At 41.7% G+C, this 22,161-nt stretch overlaps 3 protein-coding genes across 5 annotated transcripts in view; all 3 read left to right on the top strand.

The window, feature by feature from the left end:
- The window catches only part of LOC121551022 (myosin-9-like), a 35,131-nt gene extending 33,346 nt beyond the window's left edge, over window positions 1-1,785 (top strand). For both annotated transcript variants that reach the window (XM_045212386.1, XM_041863542.2), the window contains one exon: window positions 81-1,785. In XM_045212386.1, the coding sequence (XP_045068321.1) occupies window positions 81-189 (109 nt within the window). In that variant the 3' untranslated portion in view covers window positions 190-1,785. The remainder of the gene's footprint in view (window positions 1-80) is intronic.
- A 481-nt stretch (window positions 1,786-2,266) lies between these two features.
- On the top strand, window positions 2,267-8,070 carry LOC121550707 (mitochondrial glycine transporter B-like). 2 transcript variants are annotated; one of them, XM_041863066.2, is made up of 8 exons: window positions 2,267-2,337; window positions 3,875-4,034; window positions 5,888-6,012; window positions 6,404-6,488; window positions 6,606-6,785; window positions 6,915-7,083; window positions 7,320-7,486; window positions 7,717-8,070. In XM_041863066.2, the coding sequence occupies exons 2-8, from the start codon at window positions 3,897-3,899 to the stop codon at window positions 7,837-7,839; spliced, it is 987 nt and encodes a 328-aa protein (XP_041719000.1). In that variant the 5' UTR covers window positions 2,267-2,337; window positions 3,875-3,896; the 3' UTR covers window positions 7,840-8,070. The 2 variants fall into 2 exon arrangements, with proteins under 2 accessions (XP_041719000.1, XP_041719001.1); XM_041863067.2 differs by lacking the exon at window positions 2,267-2,337 and adding an exon at window positions 3,661-3,752.
- A 4,623-nt stretch (window positions 8,071-12,693) lies between these two features.
- LOC121551023 (40S ribosomal protein SA) lies at window positions 12,694-16,096 on the top strand. Its single transcript, XM_041863543.2, has 8 exons — window positions 12,694-12,771; window positions 13,147-13,307; window positions 13,641-13,759; window positions 14,124-14,369; window positions 14,633-14,761; window positions 14,908-15,049; window positions 15,307-15,354; window positions 15,501-16,096. Exons 2-8 carry the CDS (start codon window positions 13,262-13,264, stop codon window positions 15,593-15,595), a joined length of 825 nt encoding a protein of 274 aa, XP_041719477.2. The 5' UTR covers window positions 12,694-12,771; window positions 13,147-13,261; the 3' UTR covers window positions 15,596-16,096.
- Window positions 16,097-22,161: the final 6,065 nt, after the last annotated feature.

Genomic DNA, 22,161 nt, shown 5'->3' with positions numbered 1-22,161 from the left:
CTCTATTCCATGGTATATGTGTTGTGTCCCTGTCACGACCTCTCTGCCTTACTCACTGATCCCTACTGTCTCTGTTCCAGGCGTGGAGACCTCCCCTTCACCATGCGCCGCATTGTCAGCCGCGCAGGCATTGAGAGCGACGAGGAGAGTGAGCCCAAGAGCGAGACCCCCGAGCCCAAGCCTGAATGAACAGCCAGTGTTCCCTGCTGTCCGCAACAGTCATACACACACAACACACACATACCACTTAAAGTAACGCATGCACTTAGAGGGACACAAACATCATGATACTGTATGATTTAGAGGCAGTAAATAGGCTTTTTTCACAGCCAGACCTCAGTCTCTCTCTAAGCCTTATGGGGAGACTTGACAATCTATGTACACTTGTATTCCGTACACATCCATACAAGCCAATACAACATAGTACTTCAGACAATCACCATACTGACATACATAACGCATACAAACTTGTGGGCCCAATTTCTTTTCTCATGCTTCATTCTTCATTCTCTGGGAAAAAAATTAAAATGAATGATATTTTTGTAAGGAAACATTCCAATAGAAATAGTCCTGTTTTGGGATCTTTTTTCTAACTGACGCAAGAACGAACGAAATAAGTATAAATAAATGAAGAAGGATTACTCGAAGGGGACCAAAGTAATATCGCAATCTATAGATTTGTATTTTATTCGAAAGTTTTTATAATGGTTAAGTATGAAAGTACTACATGTCTATTATGGCTCTTGCTCGCTCTCACCTCAGTTTATAATGGAGGTTTATGTGCTCAATTGTACCGGATTAATTTAGCTGTGGATAGTACTTAAAACACATATGCTTTTGGGCTTAAGAAACCGATACATCTATAGACACACACAAAACACACAAAGCACACAAAAATAATTGGAGAATCACAGTAATGTACAAACATTTGATTGTGCTGAAATTTCTAATTTTTGCACTGAGATTTAAGACTGGATTAGAAATTATAAACCATTACATAGGTGCATTAAATTGAAGACATTGATAGACAGGGCAGATGCACCTCAAACAAGAAAAGACAAAGTGAGAGTAACTGCAGGCTCATATGTATTCATGCCAACACACACTAAAGCCGTACACACACAGTCAAATTCTACTGTTAAAGGGTGTTAATTCCTGGATCCATGTATTGATTTTTATATGCATTTCTTTACTACTATCAATGTTTTTATTGATGCGCAGGGCAAAGGTTACGGGGTGGTGGGGTAGTTTATTACTCACGGCACACTGTATTCTCAGAGCACTGCTTGGCGGGGTATAGGGGTGGTTGAACAGAATCAAGCATGTTGTTGGGATGAGTGGGACGTGGTTACATTTTGCAGCACCGTAGTCTAACACATCACATGATATCTTGATGGCATCCTTTTTACTTTCTCTGACAAAAAGATTGGGAAGATGAGATGACTCCCTGTTGAAATGCCTGGCCAGGTGTTGATAGTCCTTTGTGTTTGAGGGATGGGGTGAGGTAGATGAGGGATGGTGCTTTAGGTCTGGGTGAACTATGACCCCTGCAGGCTGTGCTCAGGGTTGCCTTTTTTGCTCACACTGCTGGGAAGTGAGAGGAATTTGTTATTAATTACAGATAACAGACAAAGGATCACTCTCTTTCTCACACTTGGAAGCAAAAAAAAGAAAATATAAAAAAATCTACATTTTGTACTGTTCATTTTCTCTGCAGCTCTGAAAATGAAATCGTGAGGCGAGTTGTTGGTATTATTGCAATAAAGATGGCTTTCTAAACTGCTACCACTGACTCCTGAGACTATTTCTTTTTTTATGTCCATATTAATGGGGCAATCAGCAGTTGCTTTTGTACCTAGCTACATTTTTAAAAATCTATTGCTTCTTAAAGAATATAACTTATAAATGCATTTGAGCTTAGTTCAAAGTAAATGTAAACAAGCAAATAGCCTCAACATGGTTCAAACTAAAAAATGTATATAATGGATGGTCAGTCCTTACATCCATAGTATTGTCAATGAATTTGAGTGGTTCCATTTCTCCAGCCCCATCCCTCAGCTGTTTACTGAAACAGGGGCGGGTATTTCGCGTTAATGTTTCTACTGCTGATTGCTGCTTTAAACTGGCAATACTCTAAACTATACTATCTGATCTAATATTGTGCAGTGGTCTTTTTTGTTTTTTTGAAGCAACGTCATCTCAGACATGACCACAAGAGGACAGTCTTGACTGAAAAATCCCAATTGAAATGGTTCCACAGGACAAGCTCGGGATAATAATGCAGCAAGTCTAAACCGGTTTAAACAGAATCTTGCACACAAGGATGGACAGATTTGGGTGAGAACTGAGCGTTGTTCTTATATTGTATAAATACAACGGCTACAATATTTCAGTGAATGGCCTTGCTTGATAATAGTTTAATCAAATAATTACATATTTCTGTTGATTACATATTTTGTATTTTCTCCATTTCAATGCTTTGCCCTATGAATTTATAAATTTGTTCTCATTGTCCACGTTTTGTAACTAACTTGTCATCGAGTTGTGTTCTCTACAATGTGTTCTCATTCTAATTAATTTAAATAGTATTAGACATTGTACGATTTTCGGACTGGGAAATGCTTCTGACAACTATCTTGCTCATGATAGCGAGGGTATTGTAGTAGAGCTTCCTATTGGTTGATTCTGGTACTTTCACGTTGGAAAGTTTCAAAGTCGCGGCATTAGCTCCTAAATTCCTGGGTGGGATTCCTGAGATACATAGGAGTTCCAAAGAAGATCACTGTAGGTCTATGTTTATCATGATTAAAAAAATTATCCAGTGTGAGACCTGTGATAAATGTTGCCCATATTTGTTGTAGTTGTAAGAAAGTTAAAAATATGACTTTTTAATTATCTTGAGTGTTAGTTAGTACATTAGAGGTTGACATGGGAGTGCAAATTCATACTGTCCCGTCTTGACCTGTACATTTTTTCCTGTACTGTCCTGATCCCGCAACAGTTCTATAACCCTGGATAAAAATCACTCCTGTCCCGTGCTAATTCTTACGCGCAGAAATGTGTAGGCTATTGAAATATGTATACACTGTACATCCTCAAATTCCCTAATGTCTGAATGAGTGTGCTACTAGTCATTTAGCGATGTCTGTGTTACATTAACAATAGTCATTGTATTAATCTGTTTCAGTGTATAAAATGAGTGTGATGAGTCACTTGACTCTCTCACAAAATCAGTCACATAGATGTATGCCCATTGAGATTGAGGGGTCTGTACCCATTTAAAGTAATGTCTTGAAATGACAGAACATATTCCATAAAAAAGGAATATCAAGAGTCTGGAGTATGGACACATTATTAAACCCAGTCCTGGACTAAAAAGCACTTTCAAACTTCATTTGGCCACCGATGCCTCTTCAAAAAGTATTGAGAGCATGAGGCTTCAGGCCCCCCTCCACATATACATGCATGTGTACACCACACAGAGAGACATATACTCACACAGATGTGCACACACACTCATGAGAAACATGTGCAGCATGATCAGGGTGTATGTTTTGCTAATGTGCTGGGTGGTGATCTTTGATTAGTTAATAAGTAACTGTGTGTCTTAAATTGGTACCATAGTGTGTCAGGTCTGTGCTGTGGTGAGTGTCCCAAACCCAACAGTGTATCAGTCAGTGTCAGAGGCAGTGCAGCTCTCCAGTATCTGCTTTAAGGGATACACTGTATCAACATTGCAAAACCCCTGTGCTGTAAGTTACAGCCTGTAACATTCTATATCAGTTTTGAAATGTTCTCCTGTTTTGTGTTATGTAATGGTGTGCGCAGCTGAAATGTCCATTCTTGAAATCTTCACTTGTTATCTCATGTGCAGGAGCGTTTGGGAAAGTTGCTGAATGGACAGCGGCAGAGTAAGGACTGAGAAAGTGATTCAAAAAGAGGAAAAAACATACGAAGATTTTGATCATACAAGGACAACATTATTGGATTTGAATTCATTCTCAACTTTCAAAATAACCATGGAACTGTCTCTGGTGAGTGGAATATTTTTTCCTTTTCCCCCCTTTTTTAAAACATATTTTGTATATATCATTTAGCATTTGATCCATAGTGAAAGTCTGAAGGACAATAATTCTAGAGTAACTCCAGTGACTGATATACATGTACTGTACTGTGAATAGGTGAGTATGTTTTATTGACAGGGTGTCAGTGGTCTAAGGGCTTGGGTTTTAATATTTAAGATCTCAGTTAAGATTTCACATGCATTTTATGTCAGGCTGTGATTTTGGATCAGGGAACCCAGCCCTACTTTCTCAATCCAGCCCCTATGTTAATCACAGTACCATCCTGTGACATAGTTGATTGACACAGTTGTCCATCCCCCTCTAACCTGATGGAAGTTTCAGGCAACTTTCATACTATGCACTTTCTCAGGCTGTTCTAGAATTCAATGTTTTCTGTGTTTACAAGTTCTCTATTGTCCTCTGCCCTGAAGTGGGTCAAACTCCGGGGTGCCACCTTAAATCTTCATAGACATGCCAAACAAGTGGGCAAGGCTTTGCCAAGCCTCCACTGTGCCAACACTGCCATTGGTCAACAAGCACTGTTGGTGGGCTGTTGCCATAGCGCCCTCATTAAGGGAGGGGCAGGGACATTTTGAGAAAGTGTTGTATGTTTCAAGTCCAAGTGAATGAGTACAGGTTGTCAATGTTACATCACAGTACATGAACTACCTAGTAATTTACCAGAGCTGAGGACATTGAAATGTACTAGAATTCATGCCCAGTGATAAGGAAATAAAGGCATTTTTACACTCAAGTAGTTCTATAGTTCTATAGCAGCACATAGCCTAACCATATACGCTCTAGAATGTAAACCGTGATAAGTTGTTTTATGGAAGCCAGAACATACAAAAACATGCGTATGCGCTCATACACACACATACTGACATTTACAATGTATGACGCATGGCATTTTGCAGAGATGTGCATTAGCTGGAAGCAGAAAGACGAAGGGTAGAGTAGGAGTAGCAGCATTGAGAGGTTGTGTGTGAGAGAGAGTGGAAACATACGCCAGTGGATTAAGCTGCATTTGTGAAGGGAAACTGAGGCAAGCTTATAGAGAAATGAAGTGAGGGATGGAGGCTTTTGCCCTGACAACCCACCACTGTTCATAACAGCGTAGCCAGAGAGGGGAGGAAAACACGGACAAATGCAGGAAAAACAGATTCAGCCACTGAAAAGGAGCCCGGGGAAGGTAGGGATGTGAGCTGTAGGAGGGATGTGTGTGTTGTTTTGTATATTGTGTGTGTGGCGTCTTATTTTTTGTCTATAATACAGCATATGAACATTGGAGTGACTGGGGATGGTGTATGTGATGCTTTTTCTGCAGCCGTCCAGTTCTTTGTTGATGTTTGTGTTGGCAGATTGTTTAGAGAACTAAGCATGCCAATTATGATCATGCATTATAACACATACCTGATGTAGGGTGACACTTGCAGGCAGGGGAATAGTGTGGTTCATGGGTTGATGCATCTTAGTTTTTCCAATGGAGAGTCCTTTACCCATTTGCCTGTTCTCTTCGTGGTACCATGTAAACTTACACAAAAAAATGTAAACATTTCTTTGTGTTGTAATCACTCATATTCTTGAGTCTGAATGTTTGTTTTACTACTTTTGTGGGTGTTTATATAATGTGAATTACTGTAGCGAGTGTATGTGCATTTGTCGTATTTCCCAGAACCCACTCTGCCTGGTGCTCTCCATCGTAAACAATCATAAAGCCCATCACGCTTTGGGCTCTCACTGAAGAGCACTCTACCATGACTGCTGTGTGATCGGTGTTAACACTCTCCCTTCCTCTCCTCCCTGCTTGTCTCTCCCCTCAGGCTCACCCGGCTCTCAAGGCCTTTATGTGTGGCTCTCTCAGTGGAACATGCTCCACCCTGCTCTTTCAGCCTCTGGACCTGGTCAAGACCCGCCTGCAGACCCTTCAGAGCAACATGCAGCCTGGGTGAGTAGCCTTCAGCTGGCTCAGTCAATACCTCTACAGCGTAGTCCACACACTTCCACATAGTAATCAGGTGAGGTTACGTTTGTAGTAAGTTTTCTGGCTCTAGATTACATGCTTGTACTAGACCATGAGACCCACTAGCATTGCATTACTCTATTGACTCGTCTCATTGAATAAGCAAGATTGTAGATCTGAACATTGAGAGTCCAAAGATTCATAAAACTCATGCTGGTTACATATGGCCTGCATGTTAGTACCAACTCAATGTCACGTCAGCTATTTTGAAATGAAGCGTAGTTGCAAGACACTTAAAAATCACTTTTTGATCGTTTCAGAGTACAGTGTGTTACTTGTGTTAATACGTATTTCTCTCTCTCTTTCTCTTTTTCAGTTCAGCAAGAGTGGGGATGGTGACTGTGTTCTTAAGTGTTGTACGGACAGAGAAGCTCATAGGACTTTGGAAGGGGGTCTCACCAGTAAGTCTGCCTCTTTATGATCAGTAATATAAATAGAAACACATCAGTTGTGTTGAATCTGTGTGTTGAGTATACTGTATGACTCTGACAGCATGTCTACTCTGCTTCCTCCTCCAGTCATTTGTGCGGGCCATCCCCGGCGTAGGGATCTACTTCAGCACCTACTACTCTCTGAAGCAGCACTACTTCCTGGAGCAGGGCCCTGGGGCCATGGAGTCTGTGCTGCTGGGAGCTGGGGCCAGGACTGTGGCAGGGGTCTGCATGCTGCCTGTAACTGTCATCAAGACTCGCTTTGAGGTATGTTCAGGTAGAGAGACGGAGGGGAGGGGCAGGAAGGAAAAGATAAATACTTTGTATTTTCTATATATGATTGCAGTGACTACATGAGGACTGTTTAATGTGTATACTTGTCTGTTGTTGTTTCAGAGTGGCAGGTATAACTACGTGAGCGTGGCAGGGGCTCTGCGCAGTGTGTGTCAGACAGAGGGACCCAGAGCTCTGTTCTCAGGGCTGGCCGCCACCCTCCTCAGAGATGCTCCCTTCTCAGGCCTCTATGTCATGTTCCACAGCCAGGCCAAGAACACTCTGCCACAGGGTCAGTATTAGGACACAGGACACACACTACACTAATGCTCAACACTAGTATTTGTTTCACTAGTTGTGTGTGCAATCACTTTGAAGTGTCAGTATGGGGACATTGATGACATAAACATAGAGCAGTAGTATTTGTTACACTAGTAGCCACATTTGATAACTTTGACGTATCTCTCTCAGTGTGAATTGTTTGGTGTGGAGTGGAATTTATAGTGTCTCTCTGTTTCTTTCTCCCAGAGATAAGCACATCTCCCTACGCGCCCCTGGCTAACTTCAGCTGTGGGATTCTGGCTGGGGTCCTGGCCTCCCTGGTCACCCAGCCAGCTGACGTGGTCAAAACCCACGTCCAAGTCAGCCCACATCTGTACAAGAGGACTGCAGACGCTGTGCGATACATTTACATGGTAACTATCTCTCTGGGTGTTTTATTGAATACAGCGCTATTACTAAGCATAGGGCAATAGCACTGTTGTATAATATACTGACGTTGTTCTTATGTGGGTCAGGCTAAATTGTTGTCTATATGTGTTTATATATTGACCTCTAGTTTGAACACAGTGTCACACTATGTAATAAAACATCAGGGTTGATTTACAGTAGTTGACATGTGCCATTATTTCACTCCCTCTCTCAGGAGCACGGGTTTCAAGGGTTCTTCCGGGGCGGGGTGCCACGTTCTCTGAGGAGGACCATGATTGCTGCCATGGCATGGACGGTGTATGAACAGCTGATGGCCCGCATGGGGCTCAAGTCCTGAGGAGGGATGACAAAAAGGAGGGATGACAAGAAGAAGGGATGACAAGTCCTGAAGAGAGAGAATGAAATGAGGAACGTGTGGGGATCGAGGAAGAAAGAGAAAGTCAAGTCACTGAAGGAGGACAAACCATTACAGTGAGGAGTGCCCTGAAAGGCACTGTAGCTCAGTTGGTAGAGCAAGGCGCTTGCAACGCCAGTGTTGTGGGTTCGTTTCCCACGGGGGGCCAGTATGAAAATGTATGCACTCACTAACTGTAAGTCGCTCTGGATAAGAGCATCTGCTAAATGACTAAAATATAAAAATATAAGGCACTGCTGTGTAGTGTCTTAAGACTGCCTAGTTGTGAGAGTGTGCCAATGGACTTCTTCACTGACATACAGTATTCTGACATAACATCATTAACACATTGCATAAATATGATACTTCAAGGACTGGTATGGATACTTTGACAGAGAGATTGGGACTAGTCGTTTTATTAAAATGTCTGTATAATTGAATGGATTGCAATAGTTTTGCGTCGCACAATATTATCTGTCTTCATTGTGTGAGGCTACACCAAACTAGACTTTAATTTATGGTATCTTATTCTACTGGACTACTTTCAAAATACCATGTTGCACTATAAGTCGTATAATAATATTGCTGGTCCCTGACTAGCCACTGGACTCCCAGCCACACTGACTGTTTAAGCTACTCCAGGCTTTAGATATACAGTACCAGTCAAAAGTTTGGACACACCTACTCATTCCAGGTTTTTTCTTTATTTTTACTATTTTATACATTGTAAAATAATAGTGAAGACATCAAAACTATGAAATAACACATATGGAATCATGTAGTAACCAACAAAGTGTTAAACAAATGAAAATATATTTTATATTTGAGATTCTTCAAAGTAGCCACCCTTTGCCTTGATGACAGCTTTGCACACTCTTGGCTTTCTCTCAACCAGCTTCATGAGGTAGTCACCTGGAATGCATTTCAATTAACAGGTGTGCCTTCTTAAAAGTTAATTTGTGGAATTTATTTCCTTCTTAATGCTTTTGAGCCAATCAGTTGTGTTGTGACAAGGTAGAGTTGGTATAATGACCCAACACACCTCCAGGCTGTGTAAAGGCTATTAGACCAAGGAGAGTGATGGAGTGCTGCATCAGATGACCTGGCCTCCACAATCACCCGACCTCAACCCAATTGAGATGGTTTGGGATGAGTTGGACCGCAGAGTGAAGGAAAAGCAGCCAACAAGTGCTCAGCATATGTGGGAACTCCTTCAAGACTGTTGGAAAAGCATTCCTCATGAAGCTGGTTGAGAGAATGCCAAGAGTGTGCAAAGCTGTCATCAAGGCAAAAAGGGTGGCTACTTTGAAGAATCTCAAATATAAAATATATTTTCATTTGTTTAACACTTTTCTGGTTAATATATGATTCCATGTGTGTTATTTCATTGTTTTGATGTCTTCACTATTATTCTACGATGTAGAATATAGTAAAAATAAAGAAAAACCTTTGAATGAGTAGGTGTGTCCAAACTTTTGACTGGTACTGTACAGTGACTTGCGAAAGTATTCACCCCCCTTGGCATTTTTCCTATTTTGTTTGTCTATAAGCTTGGCACATCTAGCCACTGGGATTTTTGCCCATTCTTCAAGGCAAAACTGCTCCAGCTCCTTCAAGTTGGATGGGTTCCGCTGGTGTACAACAATCTTTAAGTCATACCACAGATTCTCAATTGGATTGAGGTCTGGGCTTTGACTAGGCCATTCCAAGACATTTAAATGTTTCCCCTTAAACCACTCAAGTGTTGCTTTAGCAGTATGCTTAGGGTCATTGTCCTGCTGGAAGGTGAACCTCCGTCCCAGTCTCAAATCTCTGGAAGACTGAAACAGGTTTCCCTCAAGAATTTCCCTATATTTAGCGCCATCCATCATTCCTTCATTTCTGACCAGTTTCCCAGTCCATATGTTTGGGGAGTCGCCCACATGCCTTTTGTCGAACACCAAAAACGTGTTTGCTTATTTTTTTCTTTAAACAATAGCTTTTTTTCTGGCCACTCTTCAGTAAAGCCCAGCTCTGTGGAGTGTACGGCTTAAAGTGGTCCTATGGACAGATACTCCAATCTCTGTTGTGGAGCTTTGCAGCTCCTTCAGGGTTATCTTTGGTCTCTTTGTTGCCTCTCTGATTAATGCCCTCCTTGCCTGGTCCGTGTGTTTTGGTGGGGGGCCCTCTCTTGGCAGGTTTGTTGTGGTGCCGTATTCTTTCCATTTTTTTATAATGGATTTAATGGTGCTCCGTGGGATGTTCAACGTTTCGGATATTTTTTTATAACCCAACCCTGATCTGTACTTCTCCAAAACTTTGTCCCTGACCTGTTTGGAGAGCTCCGTGGTCTTCATGGTGCCGCTTACTTGGTGGTGTCCCTTGCTTAGTGGTGTTGCAGACTCTGGGGCCTTTCAGAACAGGTGTATATATATACTGAGATCATGTGACACTTAGATTGCACACAGGTGGACTTTATTTAACTAATTATGTGACTTCTGAAGGTAATTGGTTGCACCAGATCTTATTTAGGGGCTTCATAGCAAAGGGTGTGAATACATATGCACGCACCACTTTTCCGTTATTATTTTCTTTGAATTTTTTGAAAGAAGTTATTTTTTTAATTTCACTTCACCAATTTTGACTATTTTGTGTATGTCCATTACATGAAATCCAAATAATCATTTTAAATTACAGGTTGTAATGCAACAAAATAGGATAAACGCCAAGGGGGATTAATACTTTTGCAAGGCACAATTCAGCTGTGGAATTCTACAATGTTAGGTACCTGTTTTGCCTAGACTTTAGCACAACTTGTATCTGCTTGTCTTTAAATTGAAGGCAAAGAACACTAACTGCTTAACATACTGATCTGACCAATCTCCTTAGCTGAAAATGCACTTTAACTGCTGCCGTAATCTGAAAACCCTGGAGTGTGTCATACCGCAGTGAGTTGGTTGGAGTCTGCCTGCCTTCCCTTTGTGCCAAACGATTGCCACTGTACTAAGATATTATTCTGGTAGTGATGTTGTAACACATAATAAGCTTTGCTTGCTGTCCATTTGAGCTGTACAGTTGATTTGCCTTAAAATTGTATTATAATTTTTCATGTTTTCATATTTGATATAATTTATTACTGTTTATTGTAATGGTGAATAATTATGCTGGTGTGTTGAAGAGAACATTTTACAATTTTTTAAAGAAAATTCATAAAATTATATAAGAATACGACATGAGTCTGCTAGTTTTCATTATATAAGGTATTTGCATCCCTTTACACCTCTTTTCTTCCCTTTCTCTCTCCTCGCTCTCTGTGATACAACAGAAAGTGACATGGCATTAGTGCCTTTCCACCACTGCAACCCATTCGTCCTCAGAAGGAAATTAACTTACACATGACATACTGAATCCTGGCTGAGGCGGTGGGTAGGCGGTCACTGTGACAGAGACAGGCTGACACGCAGGCAGCTCAGCTTAGTCCAGACACATGTTCCAACAATGCCCTACTTATATGGCCCATAAATCACATGACAGTTGGTCTCGGAGCGTTAATAACTACTCCTACAACCCAACATTGCCCTCGTTATTCAAAGGGGATAATATGATAAGCCCACACAGTACTTAAGAGCAGTGGATGTTTCCAATATTACTACAGCAATATCGGAGGTAGCTTTTACTTTTCATTTCACCTTATACACACAGCCATTATGCCTACCCACAGTAATAACAGTGCATGATGATAATGTGCTTATCACAGAGCTGTCAGACAGAGATAAGACTGGGAGAAGGGGGCAGGGGTGTGACATCAAAAGGGACAGTTCATGATAAGGTGGGTGAAAGACAAGAGTCAAGCAAAAAAGAAGTCATTAGGCTATACTGATCTTCAACTGACCTAAACCAGTTTGCTTCAGGGCTGTGTCTGTGTTTGATAATTTTTTCATCTAGAAACCTTGTTGTACATTAAAACAGTGTTATTAGCTAAGTATGCCATATTTCATATGTTATTAGCTAAGTATGAGTCACATTTCAATGTCTGTGGATTACATGTCTGACTCATTATGTAAAACAAACACTGTTAACCTATTGGAAACTTTTGCACACAAACTGTGGTTATTTTTGGAGCTTAATGACATGTCACCCAGTTCCATCCCAATCAGCTATTCTCATTGGAAACCTCATATCAAAGACTGCAGTGATAGCCTGTGTCACAGTGGCCTTTGCTTACTACATTAGATAGGGAACACTGACATGTGAAGTGAGTTTGACACAGATTATGAGTGTATTGAGGTCATAGATTATGTATGTGTGTAAACTTGCTGTGGAGAATACATAGATGCACCGCATATATTAAGATTGAGCCACTGAAATGACTTTGAGAACACCCCAGTCTACTTATTAACTTAATTATCATTTTTTTAAAAGTGGCCTATTCAATAAGTCATAAAAGTTTGTTATTTTTTATTCACTCAGTCACATAACCCCACTTCCCGCAATAATAGCATTTTAAAACAAATGGCAAAATCACTATGTACATATTGTGATACCTTCACCTGGAACTCCGTATCTCTAGCAAATAAAGTTGCAACACAGGCCACTCTAACCGAGAAGTCAACGTCTCCCCATTGTCTTAATATGGTCTTTCCATCGCATTGTCTTAATATGGGCTCCTCGTCCGACGTCTAGTTACCGGCTTCACCCAAGCCCTACGCTACTCTGTGCTGCTAGTGCGCTGGAGTGTTGGCGCCATCTAGTGAATAAAATATGCAAGTAGATGGTTATATTTACAGTCAGTGAAACAACCAATCATGTGCTTGGAAACTTGAGTATATATTTGGCGTAATTTCCTCCAATCTTCCTTTTTGACGCCACGTGGTACAGATTTCACGTTGGTTCGTGGTAAGTTTTAAATTACGTTTCACGCTTTTTAACTCTTGTCAAATGTCACTTAAATATACGAAGTAATCAGTGAATATGTGTAGAAGGTGTCACATTAGTCTTTCTAGATGTTTGAATTGGAAGGTTATATATATATGACTTGAAAGCTAACGCTAACGTGTCGAGTAGACACGCGCCTGACATGCTGTTTAGGGCACGGTGTCCTGCCAAGTACACTAGCCAGGCCATTTAATTGTAGGCAATGGTCCCCTCGCGCTTAAGCGCATCGCGTAGATGGCCCTATCAACTACAATGTCTGGGCCTGGAATAATTGTTGAATAAATGTTATTGTTTACTTATCTTTTGACTGCTGGTCCCTTGTTCTATTTCCTCCAGCACTCATAACACAGGGAAAGTGGTCAAGATGTCTGGAAATCTAGATGTCCTTCAAATGAAGGAGGAGGATGTGCTGAAGTTCCTGGCTGCATGAACCCATCTGGGAGGAACCAACATGGACTTCCAAATGGAGCACTACACATACAAGAGGAAGAGTGATGGTGAGTGGTTGGCAGTCCTGAACACCCAAACACTCTGTGGAACAAAACTACTTGTGGTATATGCCAGTGGTCAACCCACCCTGGTTGTGGAGGGATACTGTCTATTCAGGCTGCTGTTCTGGCACAAGCATGCCTGATTCAGCTATTAAAAGTCTTGATGAATAGTTTAAATGGATTTCTGCTTCAATGCTGGGCTGGAACAAATGGTTCTGTCCCTTTCAGCTCACAGAACTAGAGTGGTGATCACTGATTCTTTCCCTCACTAGATGGAGCACATTTGGGCAGGGTAAACTGGGCACAGATCTGGGTGTACTGACTGCCCCCTGTCCTCAGGTGTGTACATTATCAACCTGAGGAAGACCTGGGAGAAGCTACTGCTGGCAGCCCGTGCCATTGTTGCCATTGAGAACCCAGCTGACGTCTGTGTCATCTCCTCCAGGAACACTGGACAGGTACAGCTCCAACTGGCAGCGTAGTGGACACGGTGAATAATTAATCTAACCTACTACTTGCCATGTGTGTTTACCCATCAATTTGACATCTGTTTCTGTATAGATATGGCTGCATGCATGCACACAATTAAAGCCTGGCACTGATGCTGGTGTGCAGGTGTTGGAAGTTTGCTAGAGGGATTGGGATGGCTTTTCGTTAAAATCAGTAGGGCTACCGCCCAATGACTGGAGTTTGATAGTGACCTGAGCCACCCATCTGCATGCTGTCTAGTGCCACTTGCCTTTAGATTCCAAGGGCAGTGATGGGTGTTACACATGCTGTCGGCATCTTGGTCTCCAATAACCTTTCATATACATTTTGTAGAGAGCTGTGCTGAAGTTTGCCTCAGCCACTGGCGCCACCACCTTCCACGGTCGTTTCACCCCCGGAACCTTCACCAATCAGATCCAGGCTGCCTTCAGGGAGCCCCGCCTCCTAATCGTGACGGACCCCCGTGCCGACCACCAGCCCCTGACTGAAGCATCTTATGTCAACATCCCCACCATCGCCCTGTGCAACACTGACTCCCCACTCAGATATGTCGACATCGCCATCCCCTGCAACAACAAGGTTAGACTCTTACACGTAACACCTACGTGAGTTTCTTGGTTGGTGTTTGTTTTGCACACCGTTAGAGCCCGGCGCAGTCCTGTCAGTGCGGTGCTGGGTGTAGGATGTGTGCTACATAAAACGCAGGGCCTTTTTTCTCCCCTTACTCCATCCGTGGGTAAGAGGGAGGGGGAATTAGGTATAGGCCTTGCTACATATTTCTGTAAAGGACTGGTGTTCATGTCTCATTGGTGTAGTTGTTCATGGTCTGATCTGTGCTCCAGGGTCACCACTCTGTGGGTCTGATGTGGTGGATGCTGTCCAGGGAGGTGCTGAGGATGAGGGGCACCATCTCCAGGGAGCACCCCTGGGAGGTCATGCCTGATCTCTACTTCTACAGGGACCCAGAGGAGGTAAGAAGCAGGCCTTTTAGACACATACTTAAACCAATATACTCCAAATTTACTGGTAGGGCAAGCTTGCCTTATTTCTCAACAGTAATGGATCTTGTATGTTCTGTTTGCCTTGTTAGCCTGACACTCATTGTTTTCCCTGGTAGATTGAGAAGGAGGAACAGGCTGCAGCTGAGAAGGCTGTTGGAAAGGAGGAGTTCCAGGGAGAGTGGACTGCTCCAGCAGCTGAGTTCACCCAGCCTGAGGGAGTGGCTGTGCCCTCTGTCCCCATCCAGCAGTTCTCTGCAGGTAAGGAAAGTGAAGATATGGTTTCTGGTTCCACTATTTATAATTTATTTTACCTTTTATTTAACTAGGCAAGTCAGTTAAGAACAAATTCTTATTTACAATGATGGCCTACACCACTATGCTGAGACTTGGTTTTAGGTTCTTGACTGATGCACTTGGCAGCATTTTCAAAATATAATTTTGTGTTGGATTTCAGGACCTAGCAGATGTTTGTCTGAAAGTTCTCATGTTTTGGTGTAATCCTAATTTACTTTTAGCTGCTGCGTCTGCCAAGCCATCTGCTGCAGCCGTTGAGGGGTTCACTGGTGAGTGACGTGAGCTTAACATCAGCTTCTCTGTAATTGATGTGACATAATTGTCATCAGTTGGGTTGATTGTTTAATCTACTCAAATATACCGAAATGAGTGATTGTTGGTCATGTATTTGCACCTCTAACGTTCTCTCTTGCAGAGGACTGGAGTGCCCAGCCAGCCACTGAGGATTGGTCAGCTGCCCCCACTGCCCAGGCCTCTGAATGGGGTGGGGAGACTGCTGCTTGGTCCTAAGCAATGGTGGCCTAATGTTTGGCAGTACAATAAATTGCTTTTTTGTTGTTGTACAAACTGACCCCTGACTGAATTTATGAACACAAGTGTAGGCAAGTGACCTTAACGGCAATACTACATTATATATAGTATATTAACACAACTGATTGTTATGCTTACATTTCACATTGAAAGAATTCTTTAACATTTAATTAGACTGCCATATGTTGAACTCTCTTATTGCTGTCAAAAGGGGAACGTCTCTATAATTGCACTGTTGTGTGATTCTGCAACTTAGGGCACTTTGGCCCTGCAAGCTTTCTGAAATTAAAACACAATTTTACCAGTATTATTCTTTGATTTGTCTAGAAATAATGTCTGATTGTACTATTCAGGAATGAAACGGCTGTGATTGTACTATTCATTTATATATTTGTCATTTCTCAGACTGCCATAGATAAGTTATTTCCATTGTCATTAAAGATCCATTTTAGTTAAATTAAAGATACAATTTATAACACATTTGTACATGAACTTGTATTGAATATTTTAAGTGATTTAAGGTTTTTCTAATACTAATAATTCAACCAGATGCATGAATGTATAAACCATTTCCACCCAACCTTTTTTGTGATAACAACCAAATGATTTCTGTATCTAAAACAAATCAATGTTCATTACACATAATATACTCATTTACATCAAATATGGGTGTGGTGGAAATTACATGATGTAATAAAATAAAGGTATGAGAATATTTTATTCTAAACATTTTGAACAACCATTAAACATTTATAAGACAAATTAAAATTCCATAAGTAGCCGATGGGCAGAGCTCAAGGAAGTAGGCCAGTGTTTTTGAGAGATGGGCCCAGATTGCAGAGGGGTCATCTGCATAGAAGAGCTCAGTGAGCAAAGTGAAACTATCATTTGTGGTATATCCAACACAGGTGTGGAGGGTCACCTGCTTGTGACAATCACCAAAGTGAACTGCCTGGATTTCACTGATGTATTTACACAGGTAGTTCTCTGCAAAGTCAATATACACGATGATCTCCTCTTCGCAGATTATCTTTTAATTCTCTCAGTTTGGAGTATTGGTGTCGAATGTTGTACATGTGTTTCCCCAACTTCTCTTTCAATCCTTTGGAGAAGTCCTCCAGTAGAATCTGCAGTGTGCCACACACCTTTTGTTTTACTATCAAATGTACAGGGAACTTCTCCATGTTTCCCTCTTTGTTTTTCTTCTCTCTTCAGCTTTGTTTTTCCACTCAAACCACCATGTCTGCTCACCAGCATCAAAGTCAGATGTTTTAAGCTATTTTGCTTGGCAAAGGGAGCGCTCTGTGTACATGCACTTTTTCTTCAGGTTCTCACAGCACAAAGACTCAAGGTTCTCAATGTTGCTGCAACTGATCACTTTGTGGTCCGCCACGAACTGGAGGTTGGCCTGGGTTTTGCAGAGGCATGTGTCCCTATCCTGGACTGTTGGTTTGACAACCTTAAAAGGACGTACAGTGCATTGGGAAAACATTCAGACCCCTTGATTCTTTCCACATTTTGTTATGTTACAGCCTTATTCTAAATGGATTAAATAAATAAAAATCCTCATCAATATTCACACAATACCCCATAATGACAAAGTGAAAATATGTTTTTAGAAATCTTTGTAAATGTATTAAAAATGAAAAACAGATAAAAGGACGTACAGTGCATTCGGAAAACATTCAGACCCCTTGATTCTTTCCACATTTTGTTATGTTACAGCCTTATTCTAAATGGATTAAATAAATAAAAATCCTCATCAATATTCACACAATACCCCATAATGACAAAGTGAAAACATGTTTTTAGAAATCTTTGTAAATGTATTAAAAATGAAAAACAGAAATACCTTATTTACATAAGTATTCAGACCCTTTGCTATGAGACTCGAAATTTTGCTCAGGTGCATCCTGTTTCCATTGCTCATCCTTGAGATGTTTCTACAACTTGATTGCAGTCCACCTGTGGTAAATTCAATGGATTGGACATGATTTGGAAAGGCCCACACCTGTCTATAAAAGGTCTCACAGTTGACAGTGCGTGTCAGAGCAAAAACCAAGCCACGAGGTCGAAGGAATTGTCCGTAGAGCTCAGAGACAGGATTGTGTCGAGGCACAGATCTGGGGAAGGCTACCAAAACATTTATGCAGCATTGCAGGTACCCAAGAACACAGTGGCCTCCATCATTCTTAAATGGAAGATGTTTGGAACCACCAAGACTCTTCCTAGCACTGGCCGCCCAGCCAAACTGAGCAATCGGGGGAGAAGGGCCTTGTCAGGGAGGTGACCAAGAACCCGATGGTCACTCTGACAGAGCTCCAGAGTTCCTCTGTGGAGATGGGAGAACCTTCCAGATGGACAACCATCTCTGCAGCACTCCACCAATCAGGCCTTTATGGTAGAGTGGCCAGACGGAAGCCACTTCTCAGTAAAAGGCACATGACAGCCCGCTTGGAGTTTGCCAAAAGGCACCTAAAGACTCTCAGACCATAAGAAACAAGATTCTCTGGTCTGATGAAACCAATAAACGTTTTTGGCCTGAATGCCAAGCGTCACGTCTGGAGGAAACCTGGCACCATCCCTACGGTGAAGCATGGTTGTGGCAGCATCATGTTGTGGGGATGTTTTTCAGCGACAGGGACTGGGAGACTAGTCAGGATCGAGGGAAAGATGAACAGAGCAAAGTACAGAGAGATCCTTGATGAAAACCTGCTCCAGAGTGCTCAGGACCTCAGACTGGTGCGACGGTTCACCTTCCAACAGGACAACGACCCTAAGCACACAGCCAAGACAACGCAGGAGTGGCTTCGGGACAAGTCTCTGAATGTCCTTGAGTGGCCCAGCAAGAGCCCGGACTTGAACTGAAAATAGTTGTGCAGCGACACTCCCCATCCAACCTGACAGAGCTTGAGAGGATCTGCAGAGAAGAATGGGAGAAACTCCCCAAATACAGGTGTGCCACGCTTGTAGCATCATACCCAAGAAGACGGGTGGCAGGTAGCTTAGTGGTTAAGAGCGTTGTGCCAGTAACCGAAAGGCCGCTGGTTCTAATCCCCGAGCCGACTAGGTGAAAAATATTTCGATGTGCCCTTGAGCAAGGCACTTAACCCTAATTGCTCCTGTAAGTCGCTCTGGATAAGAGCGTCTGCTAAATGACAAAAAATAAATAAATACACTTGAGGCTGTAATCGCTGCCAAAGGTGCTTCAACTGAGTGAAGGGTCTCAATACTTATGTAAATGTGATATTTCAGTAGTTTATTTTTATAAATGTGCAAATATGTCTAAAAACCTGTTTTTGCTTTGTCATTATGGGGTATTGTGTGTAGATTGAGGGGGGGAAACAATTTAATCCATTTTAGAATAAGGCTGTAACGTAACAAAAGGTGGAAAAAGTCAAGGGGTCCGAATACTTTCCGAATGCACCGTATTTTGCAGAATTCATAGTAGGACATTTTAATCTCTGAATATTCCCTCTTAAAATTCTGATAAAGGTTCTGAATTGTGCCATTCAAGAAGTGCTTCTGCTTGTTTTTCTTGTTCCTCATTAGTGTGTCCTTTTCCCCTGTTATTGCTCTACTGTTGTCATCACGTTCATAGAATCTAGTGATTTTCTCTTCTGTGCTAATTCTGTTACACTGCTTTTTCCTGGAGTATTGACTTGTTGGCCTGTTTTCATTTGCCCTCATTGCTTTTGCTGAAAATCCAAATTCTCTGTTTGCAGCTTTGACCAGGCTATACTTTCTCAGGATGTTGCCGCTGAGCATTTTGAAGCCACTTGTTTGTCCTTGGTACTGCACATGTTTTGATACTTTTGCTTTAACTCCGCAATGATGGCATTTTGATACAATAAAATCCTTCTCAAGTTCTTCAGAGTTTCCTTCATTTGCGGTTTTGTCTTTGGGGAATCTTGTCTCTCCATTTTCTTCATCAGTTGATCATACCTTTTTTTTTGTATTTCTCAGCTTTCCGTAAAGCTTTATCAAGTTTGACATTTGTCATGCAAAGATCTCTGTACGTTTTTGAATGACCTCTTCCAACCTTTTCCCTTCCAGCAAGTATTCGACTTCTCATTCCTGTTGCAGACGATGAGGAAGGGGTATCAGGGCGTGCATCAGGGGCAGGTAAGTTAGGGGCAGGTATGTTGCCCTCTGGCTGCAAGTCATCTGGTGACTAAGGTGGTGTGTTGCCTGATAGGTAGGTCTCCATTGCAACTGTTCTCTTTAAAATCTGTTTTCTATTCCGTTGGTTGCATTTCCATTGCCTTCTCTTGCTGCTTTGTTCTCACTTTGTAAGCTCAGATTTCACTTCTCCCTTCACTTTTTTTCTTCCAGTATCTCTCCCTGTCTTTTTTGCAGATGTTCCTGGTATAGGATCATTCTTTTATTTTGTTTCTGTGTCTGTGACCTTGGAGCATTTTCTAGATTAAATTAATTTAAAACATGATTAAATAAGCCTAAAGTAAAAAAAAAGTTTAAACTAATAACATAATGGATTTTGTCATTTCCACCACGTTCTGTCATTTCCACCACAGTTAAGTTTGTGATGGAAATGACGCTTCTACAGTTTTTGTAGAAAAATTACAGACTGCTTAGCATGCTTTGGCTAGTATTACAGCTAGCATATAGTTTACACTACATTTTTTATAAACAAAATCAAAATTCTACCACAAATTAAAGAAATTATAGCCTGTTTGGAAATGACTGACAATAAAAATATTCTCTACACAAGCAATATTTTTCTTCAACTTCTGGATATCATATCTGGAACAACTGTCCGCCCTAAGTGGTGGAAATGACACCACTACCAAAGGACAGGTATATTTTGTGTAAATATAAAGGGCATACTCACAATAAATATTGATATACAGTGGGGAAAAAAAGTATTTAGTCAGCCACCAATTGTGCAAGTTCTCCCACTTAAAAAGATGAGAGAGGCCTGTAATTTTCATCATAGGTACACGTCAACTATGACAGACAAATTGAGAAAAATAAATCCAGAAAATCACATTGTAGGATTTTTAATGAATTTATTTGCAAATTATGGTGGAAAATAAGTATTTGGTCAATAACAAATGTTTCTCAATACTTTGTTATATACCCTTTGTTGGCAATGACAAAGGTCAAATGTTTTCTGTAAGTCTTCACAAGGTTTTCACACACTGTTGCTGGTTTTTGGCCCATTCCTCCATGCAGATCTCCTCTAGAGCAGTGATGTTTTGGGGCTGTCGCTGGGCAACACAGACTTTCAACTCCCTCCAAAGATTTTCTATGGGATTGAGATCTGGAGACTGGCTAGGCCACTCCAGGACCTTGAAATGCTTCTTACGAAGCCACTCCTTCGTTGCCCGGGCGGTGTGTTTGGGATCATTGTCATGCTGAAAGACCCAGCCACGTTTCATCTTCAATGCCCTTGCTGATGGAAGGAGGTTTTCACTCAAAATCTCACGATACATGGCCCCATTCATTCTTTCCTTTACACGGATCAGTCGTCCTGGTCCCTTTGCAGAAAAACAGCCCCAAAGCATGATGTTTCCACCCCCATGCTTCACAGTAGGTATGGTGTTCTTTGGATGCAACTCAGCATTCTTTGTCCTCCAAACACGACGAGTTGAGTTTTTACCAAAAAGTTATATTTTGGTTTCATCTGACCATATGACATTCTCCCAATCCTCTTCTGGATCATCCAAATGCACTCTAGCAAACTTCAGACGGGCCTGGACATGTACTGGCTTAAGCAGGGGGACACGTCTTGCACTGCAGGATTTGAGTCCCTGGCAGCGTAGTGTGTTACTGATGGTAGGCTTTGTTACTTTGGTCCCAGCTCTCTGCAGGTCATTCACTAGGTCCCCCCGTGTGGTTCTGGGATTTTTGCTCACCGTTCTTGTGATCATTTTGACCCCACGGGTGAGATCTTGCGTGGAGCCCCAGACCGAGGGAGATTATCAGTGGTCTTGTATGTCTTCCATTTCCTAATAATTGCTCCCACAGTTGATTTCTTCAAACCAAGCTGCTTACCTATTGCAGATTCAGTCTTCCCAGCCTGGTGCAGGTCTACAATTTTGTTTCTGGTGTCCTTTGACAGCTCTTTGGTCTTGGCCATAGTGGAGTTTGGAGTGTGACTGTTTGAGGTTGTGGACAGGTGTCTTTTATACTGATAACAAGTTCAAACAGGTGCCATTAATACAGGTAACGAGTGGAGGACAGAGGAGCCTCTTAAAGAAGAAGTTACAGGTCTGTGAGAGCCAGAAATCTTGCTTGTTTGTAGGTGACCAAAGACTTATTTTCCACCATAATTTGCAAATAAATTCATTAAAGCTCCTACAATGTGATTTTCTGGATTTTTTTATTCTCAATTTGTCTTTCATAGTTGACGTGTACCTATGAAATTACAGGCCTCTCTCATCTTTTTAAGTGGGAGAACTTGCACAATTGGTGGCTGACTAAATACTTTTTTTCCCCACTGTAGATTTTCTTTAATTTACTCTTTCTCTAGTAGTTTATTCATGTTTTCTCACAGAAAAACATAGTAGAAGCTCAAAAGG

The sequence above is a fragment of the Coregonus clupeaformis genome, unplaced genomic scaffold, assembly GCF_020615455.1.
Source record: "Coregonus clupeaformis isolate EN_2021a unplaced genomic scaffold, ASM2061545v1 scaf0010, whole genome shotgun sequence".
Lineage (NCBI taxonomy): Eukaryota > Metazoa > Chordata > Actinopteri > Salmoniformes > Salmonidae > Coregonus > Coregonus clupeaformis.
This window is presented reverse-complemented; position numbering and strand designations above follow the sequence as displayed.

Coding starts and splice junctions, on each gene's coding strand:
- LOC121550707 (XM_041863066.2), top strand. CDS start 3,897: ATGGACAGCGGCAGAGTAAGGACTGAGAAAGTGATTCAAAAAGAGGAA. Junction 4,035..5,887: donor TAACCATGGAACTGTCTCTG/GTGAGTGGAATA, acceptor CTCTCCCCTCAG/GCTCACCCGGCTCTCAAGGC. Junction 7,487..7,716: donor CTGTGCGATACATTTACATG/GTAACTATCTCT, acceptor TCCCTCTCTCAG/GAGCACGGGTTTCAAGGGTT.
- LOC121551023 (XM_041863543.2), top strand. CDS start 13,262: ATGGACTTCCAAATGGAGCACTACACATACAAGAGGAAGAGTGATG. Junction 13,308..13,640: donor ATACAAGAGGAAGAGTGATG/GTGAGTGGTTGG, acceptor CCCTGTCCTCAG/GTGTGTACATTATCAACCTG. Junction 14,370..14,632: donor CCATCCCCTGCAACAACAAG/GTTAGACTCTTA, acceptor TCTGTGCTCCAG/GGTCACCACTCTGTGGGTCT.